This window comes from Desmodus rotundus, chromosome 2, assembly GCF_022682495.2.
Source record: "Desmodus rotundus isolate HL8 chromosome 2, HLdesRot8A.1, whole genome shotgun sequence".
Lineage (NCBI taxonomy): Eukaryota > Metazoa > Chordata > Mammalia > Chiroptera > Phyllostomidae > Desmodus > Desmodus rotundus.
The window spans coordinates 131,447,946-131,468,468 of record NC_071388.1 but is presented as its reverse complement, the minus strand read 5'-3'; the positions used below and the strand labels follow the sequence as shown (position 1 = coordinate 131,468,468).

Genomic DNA, 20,523 nt, shown 5'->3' with positions numbered 1-20,523 from the left:
CTAGTTACATTTTGCTTGCTTGTTTGCTTTATTGATTAGATGAGAGAACATTTTTTTTTAAAGAAGAGGGCGATAATATGTGTGCTTTGAAATAGCACAGATAATTTACTGAAACGAGAATCAGGAAATCTAGTTTTTGTTTTGTTTTTCCTTCTTATCTCCATAAACATTTCTGTGATCATTTTCCCATGCTGTCAATCCCAACCACGCTGAAATGTGTCCAAGAACTGTAGGAATATCTGAGTGTGTGAGGAGTAGGGAGAGGGAAGGGGGCAATCTTGTCAGGATTTATCTGTTCTTATTTAATATTGGATTTAATAAAAACTGAACACAGGAACCTAGGTTAAAAAATCAAACATTACAGTAAAAAATCGAACATTATAGCATTTGCCATCTGAGGTACCTTTCATATTTAAAAATATTCTATTAAATGATTAAGCTTACTGAATTAAAGAGTTGAGCCTTTATTTTACTCATTTAGTAATGTGTCAAAGTTTCCCTTCCCTTCCTTACTCATGCCTCTAACTTTATTTATTTATTTATTTACTTACTTACTTATTTATATTTATTTCTGTCGGGTAATTAAATCCCAGTGAAATATCTTGGTGGATAAAGTATTCGATCCTATATGGATGTATCCTAAAGCATGACCATGTTCAGATTTCTAGTCTTTAACTTACTTCCAGGAAGATGTTTAAGTATTGGATAAATGTACATCAGGGCGTTGAGGAAAGGAAATACCAGAAGAAACGCCTCTGCCGTTAAATCTAACTGACAATCACCTCAGTTTTGACCTATGAGCTAACAGGGGACTGAGTGTTGGAGGATGGTTAAGCATAGGACATTTTTCCAAGTGAACCAGTTTTCCTGGTTTACTTTAAAGAAACCAAAATCTGAATTACTATGGAATTAGAAACAACTTTTACATTTTCAAAAGTAAAACATGTTGCCTCAAGAAAACAGTGTTTGTTTTGGACTGAGCTCCCAAACTTTACTCCTTATAGAAGTTTTAGTGGAAAAGATTGAGAGTTATTCTCTTTAATAATTATGAGCTTAAAAATGTGTAAGCTATTTGTGTAAATTACAACTGTCCTTGAACAACAATATAAAAATATTACTGAACTATTTAATTTAAAAATATTATATATTAAAGTTTCTGCCAACCCAAGTTAACATGAGAATTCTAGTTTCTGCAATGATACATTTATCCAGGTTTATGTGAAGCTGCTAAGGGCTCACTCATATTATGCATAGGTTATTGTTAATTAATGCATACTTCTTATTTTCTAAATACCTGTTGAGCTGATCAAGAGCATGATGAGAAAACTGAGACTTCAATTCAGATAATCTCTTCTAATTTAGACCTTTTTTTTTGTCGTTTGTGTGTGCTTCCTGTTATTTCTAATAAGCACTTTTAAGTTAGACTTAGGAGGTCATGGAGCTATAACACAGTGCATTTTTTGAAATGCAAATTCTTTATAGTGCAATCGCAAGCCTCTAGTAGGTTATCACAAAACTTTTGCCTTTCTGTTGCAATTATGATGTCATTTTTACTTCTCTTCTTCTTAGTACAATAGTAACACATCCAACACTCTTGTGGGGAAAATTATAATATTATCTAATGTGATACCTTAGTGAACTCAATTTTTCCTTTCAACAGTACTGATGTGTCTCAAATAGAGTTTTCTAAAATAAGCTCAGAATGTCGAGTTCACAAATTTTGTTTGAATTTTATTCATTGTAAATTTGAAAATGCAAGAGATTTAATCACTAGACTCTTTATTCTGAAAGAACACAACTCTTTTTTATATTTTATGGATTTTATATTGAATTAAGCCAATACTCAGAGCTTAAGTTTCTTTGGAAGTGAATACTATACATTTTATATTTTTATTGTTTTCCAACAGAGAACTGTTAAATTGTAATGTCTTTTATTGCATGGATTTTAGTAATTTAGAATATTTTTAGAATTAGGGCATTTTAGAGCTAAAAATTGCAGAAATTTGAAAGACAGGGGCAACCCAAGGTAAGACACTGTCCTGTTAGCAGTCTCGCATGGTGGTATTCGCCTTGGTGTTCTCAACAAGCATCTGCCTTTCTCTGTATCTTAGACTTCGTTCGTCCTTAGAAATGCCAATATAAACTGTGGTAGTTCTGTTAAGACTTTTTTCCAGAAAATCACACAACTCTTCTGATTCATGTCACTATACATTCTTGGTCTCAACTTCAACTATCACTCAAGATTCTAAGCAATCTACCATCATCATCTTTCATCATCATTTCTTTCATCATCATTTTCCATCAATACTCATATTACATTTTTAAGAAGTTGATTTTCTCACATTCTACTTCACAGCAATAAAAAAATCATGAGCTCTTTTTTAAACATCTGACCACCAAATTAACAAAGCTACCTATAGCTGTGCCTAGCCATTTCTACCCCCTTCCAATGAAAATGGAAGACTTGTCTCACTTCCAGTCTAAGAATAATCTTTTCATTTTCCTGTAGATCTCAAAATTTCACACTTTCTGGGTTCTCAAGGAAGTCATTATCAATTACATTTATCTTGCATTTTCAACCTTACTTTGTCTTCTGAGTTATTATTCTCAGAAATATTTAAATGTGTTCAGATATCTGTTTTTCTTCATTCAAGCAACTAGCAAAGTAGCATTTTATTAAACCCACCACCACTTCACTAAATCGACTCCCTTAATTATTTAAATGTGCCTACCATGGCCTTCTAGTTAGAACACATTCTAGGTATTTCTCCAACCACTCTTTTGTATCTGTCTGGTCTTTAAATCATACTTATCTCTTTGTTCTTTTCTAAATTAAAAATAATAATTCTATCTGCCCATGCCCAGCTGTACATTTTATGGCTCAGAAACCTACCTTGTATTTTAGACACATTTATCCATTAGCCTGCTAAATATATCACTACATGGTGGTCTTAGCAGTACCTTAAGTGAATTGCCTGTATTTCTTTTAAGTCTGCTCCTACTGTTTTGTTCCTTTATTTATTAAACAACACCAGCATTCACCAAATTGTCCAAATAACCCAAAAGTTGAGTGCTATACCTACTCATTCTCCTCCCCCACTCTCCATCTACTCAGTTCTTAGGTCCTGAGGATTCTGTCTCCCCAGGAGCTCTCAAATGTAGCTACCGTCTGTCAAGTTAACATCCGCTCTGGTCTGCGTTGCTGCTACCCCTCTTCAGATTATTATTATTTTTATTTTTTACCCTCCCATATTGTCTTTAATCCTCACTGTCTTGGTTCCCAAGTTCTCCATACTGTAACTAGAGTTATCATTCTAAAATTCAAATTTGATTCTGCCATTTCCTGAGTTAAATCTTTGATACTGGAAGTGAATTATTGGAGATTTGTGTACAAATCAAAACTCAGAATGAGAACTACTTGACCCTCGCAAGCCTAGGCTCATTATTCACTGCAAAGAGCATGCATGAGATGAGCAATTCTTCTTCCTAGGTATTTTCTAGGCTTGGAAGGATGGGCACTATTACTCTCCAACGCCATGCTTAAATGACCATCCTTTTAAAAATATATTAATACCTTCAATAATCAAATCTAGCTGATGTATAAGCCATGTTTGTTATTTTATACATGAATTTAACTAGTTGAAGTAATTCTCTGAGAGAAATCTTACTTATTTTAATTCTAAACATCCATCAAGTATCTTTGTGCTATTACCTCATGTATAGTTTGCAAACATGACCTTATGAATCACTTTAACCATACCTCTCTTGTAACATATGAAAACATTGTGCCCCAGAGAAATTAATAAAGTTGTCCAAAGCAAAATAAAGCAAGTTCTTAACTCCTCAACCATTGTGGTTTCCACTATATATTGCTACATATATACACATAACCTCCAATTTATTAGTACTTTGGATCCTTTGCATGTGGCAAATGTACTTAATTTTCAGTTAGAATATCCCTGTATTCTCAATGCTTTCTATTTAATTGTAAATAGAAAAAAATCAAATATTAAATGAAACAAAAAATAGGGTACTCTATTGAACAGATCTTGTAAAGATAACTAATATTTCATCACATAGCCAATTTCTTATTTCTGCTTTAAAATTATTTTTCTGTGACTACAAAACCTTTTTGCTGGTTATTCTCTTTTTGGTGATTCAGTTGGTAGTTTCTAGATACAGTTGAATTATCTAAGATTTTGTGTTTCTTTGTTTCCCCAGAACAACACAATTTTAATGATGAAAATTAATATAATTTAGAATGTAAATTTCCTTATACTTAGTAACATAAAAAATCTGAAAGGAAGTTAATTTAGATTTGACAAAACTTTCTCTTACCATTTTATTATTATTTTTAAAGAAAGCATAGTATACATGAGGGTAATAGCATTTTGTTTTGAAAAGTAAGCAGTGAATACCTTTTTAAAAAAAGTTTAGATGCCCTGGCCAGTGTGGTTCAGTTTGCTGGGGCGTTGTCCTGTAAACTGAAAGTTCTTGGGTTTGATTCCTGGTGAGGGCATACGCCTGGGTTGTGGATTTGTCCCTAGTGGGGAGTGTGTGAGAGGCTCCCTATCAATGTTTCTCTCTCACATCCATATTTCTCTCCCTCCCTTTCCCTCTCTCTGAATATGTCCTTGGGTGAGAATTTAAAAAAAAGAAAGAATGAAAGAAAGAAAAAATACATTTGGACACCTTGTATCAATATTACATAGAAAAATAAAAAATAAAAACCTGAGATACTAGAATCTGTACTAAGATTTAGAGTAATATGTATCTCACTGACTAGCTTTAATAATGCCGTATCTGTATTTCTCTCTTTTGTTTTAAAATAAAGGAGGAAATATATGCAGAGAAGACGAGTTTCTTTGCAATAATTCTCTCTGCAAACTGCACTTCTGGGTGTGTGACGGAGAGGACGACTGTGGAGACAACTCCGATGAAGCCCCGGATATGTGTGGTATGGCGTTTCGTGTGGCTCTAGGTTGTTTTCTCATCTCCTGGTCTAATGCACCAAGGTGAATCGATGAGGTGGGGAAGTGAACCACAAATTCTACCATCCTGGGGTTAGGCAGATAAAGTATAACCACAGATAACAACTCTCATTCAGGTAACAAGAGATTACCCTGTTCACAGTTTATAACTTTGTAGAAAGCACTCCTAAATCTGAACTTTCACGTCAACACTGTTCAAAGGCTGGATTAGGTCTGTCTGAGAGGTGTTAGAGCAGCTGACCTTGTGCACTGAGTATGGTTCATATAAAGACTTCAGCTTCACATCAAAATTACTTCTGTCTAAAACAAATTTTTGACAGATGAGTGTGGGGAAAAAAATGTGAATAATAAAATTATGTAGTTCCACATGTCACCCACTACTGAGGCTGAGGCTGTTGAGAGAAAGGAGATCTATATTTATAGATGTACCTATATTTATATTTATATCTATATAGATGTCTCTCTCTATATATATAATACAAATGTCAGGCAGAGAAATTAAATAGGAGCTATTTAATATTTAAATCTAAAAATCTTTTAAAAACTTTAGCGATTCTTCAAATTCAAGTTATTCTTTACTGATATCTGTCAGAATAGTGCTTAGGCAACCAAACCAAAAAGTTCAAATGTACAATTTAGATCTTTATAATAAAGGATTATATTAGTGTATATTTATTATATTTGGTAAATATTTTTAGCTTCTCTTCTTATTCTTTGTATCTAATCTCAGCAAGAAGGTAATTTCTTCTCTAATTTAAAGAAACTACTATTCCTGCTATAACTTAATAGTACATCAGGTGACTTAAAGAATATGTAGCATGAACTTTTAGACTCAAATCCTTTGCTCTATTTGGTGCATCCGGTTAGACCAGTATTTTTGGATAAATAATAGCATTGACTATAAAGGTTACAGTTGAATAAAAAATACAAAATAATCAGGCAACATTATTTTTTAAAGGGTTTAAAACTTGAAAAAGACAGTTTTGGGAGAGTGTTCTTTGTAGGCATGACTGATGAGAGATGTAACTAAATTTCCATTGCAGTTTTTTACTTCATCTTACAAAGTGTACTCTATAGAATCACTGGGGTGTACATTGTTTTTACATTGTTTGTGAATCATATATGAAAAAAGAGTTTACCAAAATCAAGCCAGAACCCATTATGTTTATAAACAAAGTTTTCTTTTTCTTATTCCCCATTCTCTGTTTCACTTCAGCAAAAAACCAGTGGGTGGAAAGGAAATGTTTGGCAACTACCAGGACCACTTCCAGGGCAAGAAAATTAATCATAGTGACATGTCACACAGCTACTAAAAAACTTGTAAACTGCATCAAACTTGATTCTGTGAATGTTTTGCATTCACTGAGTCACTGGTATTAGCATTGAGTCAAACTATTATGTACTGGAGACTGTGCTAATAAATGGGATTTAGAAACATGAACAGCACATGCTTCTTTTTTTGTAAGAAAATATTCTGGTTAGATAAATAATATTTTCCATACATTGCATTTTAAGCAATGGTGGAATGAAGTAAAAGTGCAGACAAGACAGTGAGAATAAGCTCATCTCTGCCTACAGGGGACTTCAGAAAGCTACAGCTTTGAAGGATCTATACTAAAAGACACCATAGGCATAGTGAACAATGAGGATAAAAGTCATTTACTCATTTAATAAAGATTTGTTAAGCTAGAGACTATGATTATTTTTGGTGAGAAAATGATGAGACCCCGCCTTCACACAGCTGAGAATCTAGTGGAACAGTGACACTGACAATCACAAACACACACACAAATATATATATATATATATATATATATATATATATATATATATATATAGAGAGAGAGAGAGAGAGAGAGAGAGAGAGAGAGAGAGAGAAACTATGGTATGTGCATTGGGGTGGGGAAAATATAGTTAATTATGAAAATATAGAGCAGAGGAATTTTATTCAATCTTGAGTCATGAGAAATAACATTTGAGTACAATATGAGTCAGAGATATATGGCTGCTGAGGAGGTGAAAGGAATGGGGTGAGGTGGATGACACAGTGCTGTAAGCAAGGAAGCAAGAAGTGGAAAAACCTTGGGGCAGAGCAAACCAGAGCCTACTAGAGGAACTGACAGATGCATGTTCCCGGAGAGTACAGAGCAAGGGAGGCAACTGGCTTAGGATGAAACTGAAGAGACAGAAGAGACACTTGAAACCTTATGAATCTCAGTTGGGATTTTTAGATTTAGACTAAAATCAATTAAAAATACGGAAGAATTATAAGCAGAAGAGGAATGTGGTCATATTTATATTTTTACAAATATTGGATAGAAAGAAGCAAGGCTAGTTAAGACAACGGCGGTACTGTGGGCAAGCTGTGCAGTTAGTGTCACTTCAGACAATGACAGTGTGTGATGGTAAAGTACACACAGATTTGAAGGCTTTTGAAAAGTCAAAATAAATTGGGTTAAATAGTGGATTGGCTATAGAGGATGGGGGAGAGGAAGTTGCCAAGTATAATTTATAGGGTGTTTTTGCTTGCCTGTTTGAATAGATGGGAAACACAGGAACAGTTTTATAAGTAAGATTAAAAGCCTGGTTTGAGATGCATTTGAGTGAACACTCAAGTAGAGATTACAAGTAGGTGCAAGATATTTGGTTCTAGAACTTAAAGAGTCAACCTACAGATATAAGTTTGAGAGTTAGCATAAAATGTGGCAGTAAGTACTATGGGATGTGTGAGATTCAGGCGAGGTAGAAGTAAAGCACCAGAGAAAAAGGGGATTAGAATAGACTGTTGAGGAATTCCAAACACCTATACAAATATGAGCAGCCAGAAAAAACTCAGGTGAGTGACCACAAAAGGATTAGCGACAATAAGAAAAAAAAAATATGGCCAAAGAACCACCAAAGTAATAAAATGTCTCAAGAAAGATGGAATGTTTCCTGCAGAGTCAGGGGAAAGGTGTTGCAGAACAGGTAAAAAGGTTAGTTTGGGATAAGAGTAGAAACCCCTTCTCTGTTACTAAAAATGTTGAAATGAGTTGATAGACACTGTGTAGATGCTGGTCTATGTGTATCATTTAATATGATGTTAACACACTTTCTATCTCTTTATTTCTACCTTTTTATGTGTGAAGTAAGAAGCATATTCATATATAGAATGCGGAAGTGTGCTGTTGTAGGAAGACTTGAAAGGAATTCTTATTTGAATCATTATTGCGAAGTGTAAAAGAGTGATGGCTAGATATATGTATAAGATATTCAAGTAGTATGCAGGGTTCGCCTGGCATTGATATGTATTTATATCTGTGGTGTCAGTTAGCTTTGTGATATGATTATCTGCAATATTCCTGAACTTCCCAGAAACAGACATCGGAGTAGCAGATGGTTTATTTATCTAAGTTTGTAGGGGTTTTTTTTAGATAACTAAGATGAAAAAGAGAAAAGAACCAGAACATTCACATTATTTCAATAAAAGTGAGTCTGTAAATGAGTTCTTAGAACAGTGTCTGATAGCTATAGGTTACCAATAAATATGTGTCAAATGAGTATGTTCAGAGATGAAACACACATGCTAATGTGAACAGAGAAAGGATGTAAAGACAAAAGAAGGCATTGGTGAATAAGGAAAAAGTGGATGTGTCAATGGGCTGAAGCTGAGTTTTTAGCTTGATGTTTCAGCTAAGGTTTTGGAATGTCTTAATGAGACTGGGTAAGTTAAAAAATTGGAAAAGTAGGAGATTGTAATCAGAATTTGGGGCATTCAAATTAGTAGTATTGTGAACGAAGAGGTTGGAGGAAATAGCAAATCTAGTTACATCCATGTACAATAGCTCTCCTATTTTCAAGCAACAGGAACCGTCATTGGCTGAATTAAAAGAAAAAATGTTGCAATCCACCAATGTCTACAGCTCCCTAGGGGATTGGGTGGCCTAGGTGGATTAGAGTAAAAAGACAGTAGGTATGAGAAAATTAAGGAGCCAGGAGGCCCACTCATTGGTTGGTTTACTTAATGGATGTTGAAATCATGTAGGGTGGTGTTATGAATTGGGGTGAAGAGAAATAACAATGAAGGTAGGTGCTACAATCCTCAGCGAATTAGGGAGGGAGAGATGTTTATGAAGTTAAAGAGAAAATAGTGATAAGAAAAGGTCTAATCAAATGCTTGACCCTCAAAATAGCAGTTTCAGTGTATTTTTAAAAATAGAATGTGAAGATATGGTAACAATATTCTGGAAACTGTAGTAGGAAACTAGGTTATCTTCAAATATAAGATGACATGAGGTTTTAGCAATTTAAGAGACATTCCTAAAAGACCTAAAGCAGAGGAACTATGCTTATAGTAACAACCAGATTTCAACTGAAGCAAGGAGGTCAGCAAAAGAAGTATTACATATTTAAGGAACAAATAATGTAGCACAGCTAGAAGATTAAGAGTGACAAGTGATAAGTCTGTAGGAGTGGTATGAACAAGGTAATGATAAGTCTATTATGCCACGACAGTATCTCAAATTTTATTCCGAAAGGATGAATAACTTCGGAAGAGATAACCAAAATTAATGTGTTAGGTAGGTTGTTCTGGTGGAGAATCTTAAGTTGGGCAGTGAAACTGATTTAGGATTCTACTACAGTCAGCTCCGTAAGAGATAATAAAGAACTAAGCTATTGTGACTGTAACTGGTATGCATAGAAAGAAGATGGCAAATTCGGGGACAATATCATCTGATCTTCTTGACTAGTAATCACAGTTGAAGATCAGTGAGAGGAGTGCATTTCGAATAATCCCAGACATGTGGCTATGATGTGCCACTAACAGAGCTGTGGAAATAAGGCACATCTTATGTTTGGGGAGAAGAGAGTTGAGGAAAGATGATAGGAATTGAATTTGTTGAATTTGAAATTCCTGTGGGAATGCTCTATAATTAATTGTGAGATACTGTACTTAGATAGCAAGTCGAAAGTCGTGGAAGTATAGATTCAAGTATGTCAGTGAGAATGAATGAGGATAAGTAAGCAGAAGTTTTGTGAGTGAGAACACGAGGGGAGCAGGGAGAGAACCCTGTAATGTTCTAACTGTGCAGATGAAGAATCATTATAGATGTTTCCTACTTTAGGAGCAAAAGTCTTTTGGTGAAAGAGTGATAGAAAGGACAAGTAAAGAGTTCTCTGGCTCCCATTTCTCTGGCTTCCATTGATATCTCTTTTAATTCTCTCTCTCACCCCCACTCCCCCCCCCACAAATGCTAAAAATGAATAAACTAAGATCACCTTATGTGCTTCAAGTACATAGCTGCAAGTTTGGTTAGAGAGAAATAAAGTGAGAAACTCAGCTATAGTACTAAAAAGATATGTATTTCACTGAATGTCCTATTTTCAGTTTTTGGCCCATAACATATGCTTGCTGAAGGTCCATTCAGTGTGAAATTGCTCTCTCAGATAGCTAAGCGGCCTGCCATGTTGTGTAAACCATAGACATGAATTAATTTGGTATACCAAGTGAGGGAGTCTGAGATAAGGCATCTGGAAACAAGACCGTGAAATTTTGCTCTTTTTCTTACTCCATTCAACATTCCAGCTGTGCATTCTTTTCTGTAGTTAATATAAATAGCTAGGATCATAAGCTTCTATCACCACACATTTTTCTAGTACCTACATGTAGGAAATTTTCACAACAAAAGATATTCCAAAAAAGCTAGATAATGGATTTGAAACGAAAGAAAAAGACAAAAGAAATATTGTTCTTCAGAAGTTGGTGTACCCAAAGGAGCTGCTTTGATTCTTGTTTCTGTTTTTTCAGTCAAATTTCTTTGCCCACCCACAAGACCTCACAGATGCAGAAATAACAGAATATGCCTGCAGCCGGAACGGATGTGCAATGGGATTGACGACTGCGGGGACAGCTCGGATGAGGATCAATGTGGTGGTAAACCCATTTAAAATGAAGCAATTGGGATTCAGTGACTGTTTTAATATAATGATTTTAGAACTCAAAATTTTTTTTTAAATGTTTCATGTGTATATCTGAGTGTACTTTTTTCTGGAACTTGATCTTCTGACAGGAAGTTAAAATAATCTGCTAACATTTTCTTTGCATAGTAGAGCTGTACTACTTAATCCAGAGTCTCTCTCTACTGGTCCATATGTCTCTTTATATGCTCTGCATAAGAGAAATAACACAGTGGTTTAAACATGTTCTCTGTCAAATAGCTCCTTGGGTTGGAGTGGGCTTACATAGATTGTATGTATGTGTATACAGTCCCTTTTTCACAATTCTTAAGTCAAAGGCTTTACCAAAGTATGGGGCAAAATTGCTGATAACACCAACTTAAACTGGTTTGAGTCAGTTTATATTACTTTAAAGAAACCCCACTTAAGTTTATACTCACACATTTTCCTTTGGAAGTAAGGTGATATTTACTATGAAGAAAATACTGTTATTTTATAAAAAATATAAAAATTTCAGAACTTTGAAATTTGACCTCAAGAGCTTCAAATAATGATCGTGGACCTGTGTGTTTTTTATAGCATTTAGTAAAATCTTGGACTTGTTATTTGCTCAATAAATTCATTTTGACTTGATATGACACTAATCATTCTTTAACGCTCTGTAGGTAAGCTTACATATAAAGCAAAACCTTGTAGAAAAGATGAGTTTGCTTGCAGTAATAAAAAGTGTATACCCCTGGACCTCCAGTGTGACCGACTTGATGACTGTGGAGATGGTTCAGACGAACAAGGCTGCAGAATACGTGAGTTTATTTTCCATTAAAGTGCCGTGACACGCAAGTCCAATTTTTGCTTCATTATGACCATGCTTTTTACTTCTGTGAGGAAAAAATGCTCTTTGAAATGTGCTTGAGTAATACCATTATGTAAAGCTTTTTCCAAAGCAAACTTGAATATCACTTGTTAATATTACAAAATATGAAATGGGAAAGGCTGATTTTGCTATGACCAAACTTGTCGGAGCTGAAGCTGAGACTCAGTAACCAAATACAGACTTTGATGTCAGCAAAGAAATCTGTATCACTTAATATTTTAGTTCATAAAAAATAATTTCAATACTTTTGAAATTTACAATCATTAATAGTTGTTAAATGATGAAAAAGGTCTTAATGATTTTTCAATGTGTTAAAATTTTAATCTCCTGCTGAATTATTCTTAGAGAAGCCATTATTATTTTACTCAGTTAGAATGCTGTGGTACTTGAGGTATAGACCTTGACAGTTATGCATTTTATGTTTAGAAAATATATTTAATTTTGATTTTCCATATTAAAAAATTAATTAAACTTATGACCCTAAATTAAGGTTGTTTATAGAAGCCAGAAAATACTTCCTGCTTTTCAGTCTTTTATTTTTTTTTCTTATTTATGCATCTAAGTTGCTCCTCACTGGTTGGTGAAGCAACGCATACGAGGCTATGGCCACACGTATTATTATCTCATCCACAGTATAATTCCTCTCATGTACTTCAGTCAGTGGTGAAATACTCAGGAGTTAGTGGGGATTAATAATGGTTACAATTCTGATATTTAGAGTTCCCATTATTCTCTATTTTATTTGTTTAGGTAAAATAGATACCATTTAATATTACGCCTATAATATTGTTTCCTCACTTAATTGCATTCTAAAATGTTTTCCTGAATGGGAACCAAAGCAATGAAATTATAACAAGTGTGCTGGGATTGACATAGAACTCGAAGTTTGTCCTGACCTGTGTCACAGCCCATGGCCGTTGGAACATATTACATACTCAATCCTCATACATATGTCCAGAATATAAAAGTTTAAGAACGGCTGATTGTGTCTACCTGCTTGAGTAACAGGGTTGTAGCCAAGATTGCGTTCCTGAATACTGACTTTAGTTTAACAATAAGTGGCTACATCTCTAGGCAGTTTCCAGGAGATGTCTGGTTCTTAGAAAAGGATGCAGTACTCGCAGAAGTACATCATAACATTTTAGAGCGCTTGTCATGAGGGCCATTGATTCCCCACTTCCTCTTAGAAAGCGGAGTAGCTAGGTAGCAGCTATAAATATCTCTGTGGACAGTTTGGTCTAAACTATGTTCAATGTAAATGCATTCAGTTTCTATCTGTTTCTATACCTTTTTATAAGAAAAAATGGCTTATATCGTGAGAAAACCGTAATTTTATAAATTCAAAGAGAATCATTTATGGTAAAATATATATAGTTGTAAATTAAGGAAAAAATGAATTCCCACTTCAGGAATTAGAATTATGTTGGTCTTGAACATATTTTTAAATCCCAGCTCCCACTGAATATACCTGTGAAGATAATGTGAATCCGTGTGGAGATGATGCATATTGTAATCAAATAAGAACATCTGTTTACTGTCGTTGTAAGCCTGGATTTCAGAGAAACATGAAAAACAGACAGTGTGAAGGTATAGTACATTTCCTCAACAGCTTGCTTTTAAATCTTTAGGCTATAAAAGACTCCCAAAGCTGCTGAACTGTGGGATGACAGGGGATTGATTTTCATCAAAATGGTGTGTCTATCTGTGGGTTCCTGGTTTCCCTGCAAGATTAGAAGTCTCTGGGGTCAACAGCCTGTTTGTTTGTACTGCTAAGCTGACTATCACTGAGGCTACAGACCCTTTTCTGTGGCTGATTCAGACCTGCAGGAATTTCAATAGTATTGTTACAATTCTGTTTTGAAATGCAAGTAATGAAACTGCTGGTTCAGGAACCATTGGAGAATTACGGGCACTTCATGAAAGAGCATGTTTATGATGACCCATTTCTCTTGAGCTATGGCATTTGCAATAATGCAATAGGCAATTCACTTTTAGAGAACTATGGGCTTTTCTCCTAACACCGTGTCTTAAATAGTGCTTTGTATTGCCAAGACATGTCCTTTGAAATTCAAAGACGGGATGTAATAAATCTCTGTAAGCATACTTGAGATCATTTAAAAATTGAGCATGTAGGATAGGTAGAATCACATAGTAAGTTTTATGTAAATGAAATTTAAATCGGGGCTTTGTAGTCACAAAATACTATATGCTCTTTCGGCAAGGTTCTTCACTAAAATTGATAGTATTGTGATTAGGGTCAAACCTAAATGATGCTTTCACCTGCCAGTTTCCATTACTATTGTCTCTTCATGCATTCTTTGGTTTATAGAAAGGGGGGGTGTATTATATAATGTCAATCAAATTGGATTATTGAAATAAATGAATTATACTCAGCCAAAAGGGAAACAAGTGTATCCATATCATATACATTTTGAGTTATATACTTGTTTGGATTATTCACGACATTTTATTTCTCCGTTAACATGGAACACTGAAAACTGGCAACTTGTTTCCTTTAATAAGAAAGCACTTTTTTTCTCCAGACTAAAATATTTCTTGTTTCTTAGAAACTATCTATCAATTGCATAATAAAACACATACACACACACACAAAATCTTTTTAAGATTTTAATTTCAAATGACATCAATTAGCTCATATTCATTTTTCAGTAGTGGCTTCTGTTTCCCTTATATACTTACAAATTTAGAAATCCTATTCTCAAAACTTTCTTTATTGTTTGTTATATTTCACAACAACTATAACCTGCAGATTACAATCTGATTTAAATTGTTATGAATCCATTGAAACTTTTGCTGTGTAAATGAATAATTTTTGAACTCCAATAAAATTTGTATCTTTAATAAATTAAATGAAGACCTAACATAAGAAGCAGTTTTGACCTGGTATGGAGGAGATAGGCATTTCCTTGATTTGTATAAAATAATTTAAATTTCTGCCCTCTCTTTATATAGCTCAAATAAACAACTTAAGGACTTGTTTTCTGATGTCAAAGCCAAAACTATGCAACTGAAGTGTCTAGAGGAAGGAAATATCAGGAATAACAGAGGTAGAAAGGGAATGACAGTTGTGAGGCATCGTTCTAGGTGTTGGACACGTGTGGGATTTCTCTATCCTCTGCCAGTGCTCACAGAACAGGCATTATAACAGAGATGAAGGGAAAATGCTGATTCTGGCTATTACAGGGCTATCTCAGAATACTGAGATTTTATTAAATTAGGCAGATTTTTGCTTATTTTGATTTCCTATCAAAAGAAAACCATAGGATCAAATAACTTAAAATATTTGTTGTGATAGTCTCTGATGAGTAAGTGCTGATAACATGTATTTTACTCAATCCCTGGTGTAATATTCATTAAAATACATAAACACATTTTCTGCCTCTTTATCCTGCATTTCACACACAGAACTGAATTGTCTTCAGAGTGGTTAGTTCTTGGGCACCGAATCTAATAGAGGCAACAGGATCAGAAGGAGAAAGCCTGCCTGTAGCCTGGGCCCTGCCACGTGCAGGCGTCATGGGGAAAGCCCTCATCTCTACTGTGAGCCTTCTAAACACTGTTGAGTGCTAAACAAAAGATAATTATTATCACTGTGTTTATCCTTAATTCAAGGGAAGGACTTATATCACAAACTTATTACATAATTAAGGAAACTATCTGGCATAAAAGGGGCCAAAGAATTATGCTGATTGAAAGCAAAAGAGAGAGAAAATAGGTAATTCACCAGAATCACTTGATTTCAAACCTGGCCCTGCTCATGCCATTAAAATCAGAGGAATGTGTTGAACCACAAAGTATTATCTGTGATTGATTGACTGATTACTTATGATGTATACATATTTATTTATATAGGCATCCAGTTTTTGTTTATTTCACATTGCCCTTCTTGTTACAAAGTCGCTTCATATATATGAAACCAGAGGTGTATTGGCAATATAGCCATATCTTCATTCTCTACCAAGCAATGTGCAAAATGCTTGCAATAAAAAATGAATAAATCAAAATTTATGCCCTGAAGAGACTGACAGTCGAGTAGGGGATATAAATATATGACAATATATCTGAAATACAGTGTGAACAATGCTGCAAGAGAAAAATATCCAAACAGCAGAGCACAAAAACTATGGGATGGATAGTTGCTACTGTACATTGATGGAGACCAAGAAAGGCTTCCTCACATCAGGTGGATCTGGAGAAATGAGTGGAAATTCTTTGAATAAAAGTGGGAAAGGACAATATAGGACAAATGAACAGTATATGGCATGTGCAGAGGTAGAGAGTTGGGTAATCAGAAACAGACTTAAAAGGAAACTTCAAGATCTGTTTATTTGAGTAAAGGCAAACACTAGGGGAATTTGAAGTGGATATTTCAATGTGTTAATTGGATTAACAAGCAATGTACAAACAACTGATAAATTATTATAGTGAAACTATTGTGAAAAAGTATCATGACCTAACAATATGACACAAGTCACTGATAAAGTTTTGAAAAGACAAACGTCCCTTTGAAGTGTAGAAGGAATAGAAGTGATAATTGGAGGTATGATGATGCTATTTTGAGCTCTTCTTTTCAGATGTTAATGAATGTTTGGTCTTTGGCACATGTTCACATAAATGTATAAATACGGAAGGATCATTTAAATGTGTATGTGACCAGAATTTTCAGGAAAGAAACAGCACCTGCATAGCCAAAGGTAAGGCTATGAGCATTATTTCAAATGTTAGTATGATTTTTCTATAAATATATTATGGGAAGGTTTATGCTGTATTTTAGAAATAGCTTCATGCCTGACAAAATAAAATAAGTCTATTTTGAATGCTTATTAATTTGGACATTTGCTTATTATTCTTAATTTAATTTGCGATGGTTTATAGATAAGACAAATACATGGTTGCTATTAAAAATCACTTTTGTGTTTGAATCAATTTTTCAAGGGACATAAAAGTTTAAAAGCAAATATGATAGAATAGGAAAGTATCTTTCTTTATGGTCCACTTTCAGTGTATTGAGACATTATTGCACCATTGGGATAAAAATGACAAGTTAAAGGTTAGCAGTATAAGGAGAATAGAATTTTGAGTAAGAATTTAAAAGGTTTTAAGTTAAAATCATGCTTTTAAACTCAGATTGCCTCCACTTAAGAATATTACTTTTTAAAATTAAATGAGTTATGGATATGGAGCTTTATTAGATATGAATTTTAGTGTTCCTATTTTGCTAAATATTATTGTAACTTAAATATTGTTAGCTAAAGGGTCTGACTGGACACTGTTAGTAAGATACAATCATTGCAAGAGTGAGACAATAGTGGATCGATGAGGAGCTGTGCAGTCAGTCATGTGACCTTCGCTGGCTGTTCGGCCAGGGGGAGTTCTCTAACTCTGAGCGTCAGTTCCTCGTGTGTAAAATGGGAACACTACTACCTATTTTCTAGTTGTGTAAGAAGAGCAGAAAAACTGCGAAAGGGTTAACACAGTGCCTGCCACAGAGTACACTTTCACTACCTGAGAACTACTAAACCTATAGAGCTGAACTATGACTCTGTGTAATTATTTTTGTAAATTTGCAGATACTATATATGCCATCCAATCTTTTTTATAGTGCCATTACTATTGTAATTAATATTTTCAGGATTTGACTGAGGGTTTTATTTGTCTCAGGATGCACATCACATCCGTGTTGTATTGTAGTTGTCAAAACTTCAGGTCAGAGAGTGCCACTTAGCACGATTCTGAGTGGTATTAAGATGATGTCACTTTAATGTAGCAAATACTGATTCCTCTGTATAATAAAAATAAAATAATATTTGACCTACATAAATATTGGAAGAAAAAGATTCTTCATATTTCAATTTATTATAAGGTAGTGATCACACAGGTACATAAAGTAAGTGCTTAGAAGTGTTTGAAGCTTCATGACTATGCAGTATAACATCTGCACATTTAGAAAACATTAGAATATAATGCATTATGACATACCAACACAAATCCCTCTTCATGAAGAGAGTAATTACTACACATACCTAACCTACAATAATAACTCTTAGAAATGTTTAGGTAACTATATTTAATGTAAGTTTGTGAAGATTAAAAAACAGTGTGAAGTTGGTTGACTTTTATTGAGATAAGAAAGAAACTGTTTTAAGAATAACAATTCAAGATAATTTAACAGTACAATCATTGTTTTACATTAGTTGAAATTTACTTTATTTTTGTATTTTATTATAATAATCTCCAGGCTCTGAAGATCAAGTTCTCTACATTGCTAATGACACTGATATCCTGGGTTTTATATATCCATTCAACTACAGTGGTGATCATCAACAAATTTCTCATGTTGAACATAATTCAAGGATAACAGGAATGGATGTATATCATCAAAGAGATATGATTATTTGGAGCACTCAGTTTAATCCAGGCGGGATTTTCTACAAAAGGATCCATGATAGAGAAAAAAGGCAAGCAAACAGTGGCTTGATTGTAAGTAAGCACATTGAATATTTCAAGGCTCATACCTTTTCATCTCCCTGTTTTATTTTAACATATCCATCAAAATATCTGATTATAAAAGGTCATTAAAATATCCAATGATTCCTCCCAATATTTTTCCTATATAGATAAACAATTAACTACTTGTTTATTCTTATAGCTGCCTATACATTTATTTTAATTGCATGATATTATGCTTTGTTTTAATGGATTTGCTTAGTTATATAAAATAGTAAGATAATACCAGACATTTCTACATTTTGTATTTTTTATACAAATTATTGTATATATGAGGTCTTTCTCATCATGAAATGGGATTAGGACCATCACTTTGTTTTTGTTAGAAAATAAATTGGCAAAATATGCAAGAAAAATGGTTTCATTTTTTACAATATGGGAGATATACTTGTATTCTAGGGCAACAGATCAATTCCATAGTGTAACCACTTCTTCTGACTTTTGGGAACTATATTTCAGGGGACCTCAAAACAGAGCTATATTTCTTGTTAGAATATGAGGGACACATTGATTATCATGGTTATTCTTTCTGAGGAAAATGAACTAGAACATTTGTTTAGACTTGTGGTTGTAAACTATCCTTTTTGGGTTTGGGTAATGTCAATTTATTGTATATTTTATATTTTGAAGTATCCTTGGAGAAAAATTTCAGGTGAACACTTTTTGTGGTGCCTGGCCCATTGCCATACAACCAAGAAGTGCAGTGCTATCACAGTAGAATCAGAGGCACCTGTCTGGAAGTCCTCGCTACCTTTTACAGTGGTATCTCCCATAAAAATTTCAACTACATGAATACCAGTTTCTAGAACTCTGGAACATATTTTTATCAGTCACAAATAGCAATAAGATGGTTTTAAAAGAAGCAATGTTAGCTGTAGAACTGAGGTGAGAGATTAACTATGAGTAAAAATCCATATACATCAGAGTTGCTGCTTCAGTTCTTCCTTCCTCAAACACAATGTTATACGATAGCTTTTGTCCTATAAAGAAGAGTTATTAGGTAGAACCAAGACACTGAGTAGATCACTCTGCCCTCCATCACTTACACATAAACTACTTCCTTATCAGACCAAAAGTCAGACTAAGAGTCTTGGTTAGTTTTAACTTTAGCTCTAAAACTGAAGTCTGTTTTGCCAAAACATTGTTCCAAAGGTGCCATTTCATCTCTTATGAATGAAGTGACAAAGGATATATGCCATGGAGTTACACTGCCTGGGCTCTAATTTTGTTCCTATTGCTGACTAGCCTCTTAGTTTGTCTAAACCAGGGGTTCACACTCATTTTCACCAGGGGCCACATCAGCCTCGCAGTTGCCTTCGAAGGGCCAAAATAATTTTAGGACTGTGTAAATGTAACTACTCCTTAACATTTAAGGAGTTGAAAGTAACATGCAGCCCTTTGAAGGCAACCATGAGGCTGATGTGACCCCCAGTGAGAATGAGTTTGACACCCCTGCTCTAAACTATTTCATAAAATTTAGCGTGGAATATTCAGTATATGTTTATTAGTGTTAACAGTTCTTGGCACATAGTAAGCACTATCTAGATGCTTGCCATTAACAGGATGACGACGATGACGATGATCATCATCATCATCATAATGATGGCAATGATTGCAAGGTGTTCTCTATTGTCACATTAAAAATTGTTTGCAACTTACCCTTGTCTGAATTTTTAGTTGCTAAAAATATATCTATAAATAATTTTAATATAAATTTTCAGTGGAAATGATTTGATAATTATTTTGGTCTTGTAGATCTCTCTAGGGGAACACATCAGCAGCTGCCCCAACCCTTTCCCCCAGGTGTGCTTTCCTTGCCTTTCTCTTTCTCCTAAGCTGCAAGGGCCCTACTTTTGCCTCTGTAACTTGTTCTCTGAGTCCATTTCTTCTACAGCTCACTTCTTCTACCTCTATGATTTTCTACATAAACTTTCTCTCATAAAAAAAGAAAAGCAGCCCTGGCTGGTGTGGCTCAGTGGATTGAGTGCCAGTCTGTGAACTAAAGGGTCATAGGTTCAATTCCCAGTCTAAGGTACATGCCTGGGTTTCGGGTCAGGTCCCCAGGAGTGGGGGTGTGAGAGGCAACCACACATTGGTGTTTCCCTCTCTTTCTCCATCCCTGACCCTCTCTAGAAATAAATAAAATCTTTTAAAAGTGTATTTTAGTCTTGTGTTTGGAGAGATTGATGATAT

General features: G+C 34.5%; 1 protein-coding gene across 1 annotated transcript in view; it reads left to right on the top strand.

The window, feature by feature from the left end:
- LRP1B (LDL receptor related protein 1B) overlaps window positions 1-20,523 on the top strand; it is a 1,720,016-nt gene that overhangs the window by 1,597,250 nt on the left and 102,243 nt on the right. Inside the window, exons 74-79 of the mRNA XM_053919407.2 lie at window positions 4,835-4,957; window positions 10,780-10,905; window positions 11,594-11,731; window positions 13,255-13,389; window positions 16,398-16,517; window positions 18,062-18,303. Coding sequence (XP_053775382.1) covers window positions 4,835-4,957; window positions 10,780-10,905; window positions 11,594-11,731; window positions 13,255-13,389; window positions 16,398-16,517; window positions 18,062-18,303 — 884 coding nt within the window. The remainder of the gene's footprint in view (window positions 1-4,834; window positions 4,958-10,779; window positions 10,906-11,593; window positions 11,732-13,254; window positions 13,390-16,397; window positions 16,518-18,061; window positions 18,304-20,523) is intronic.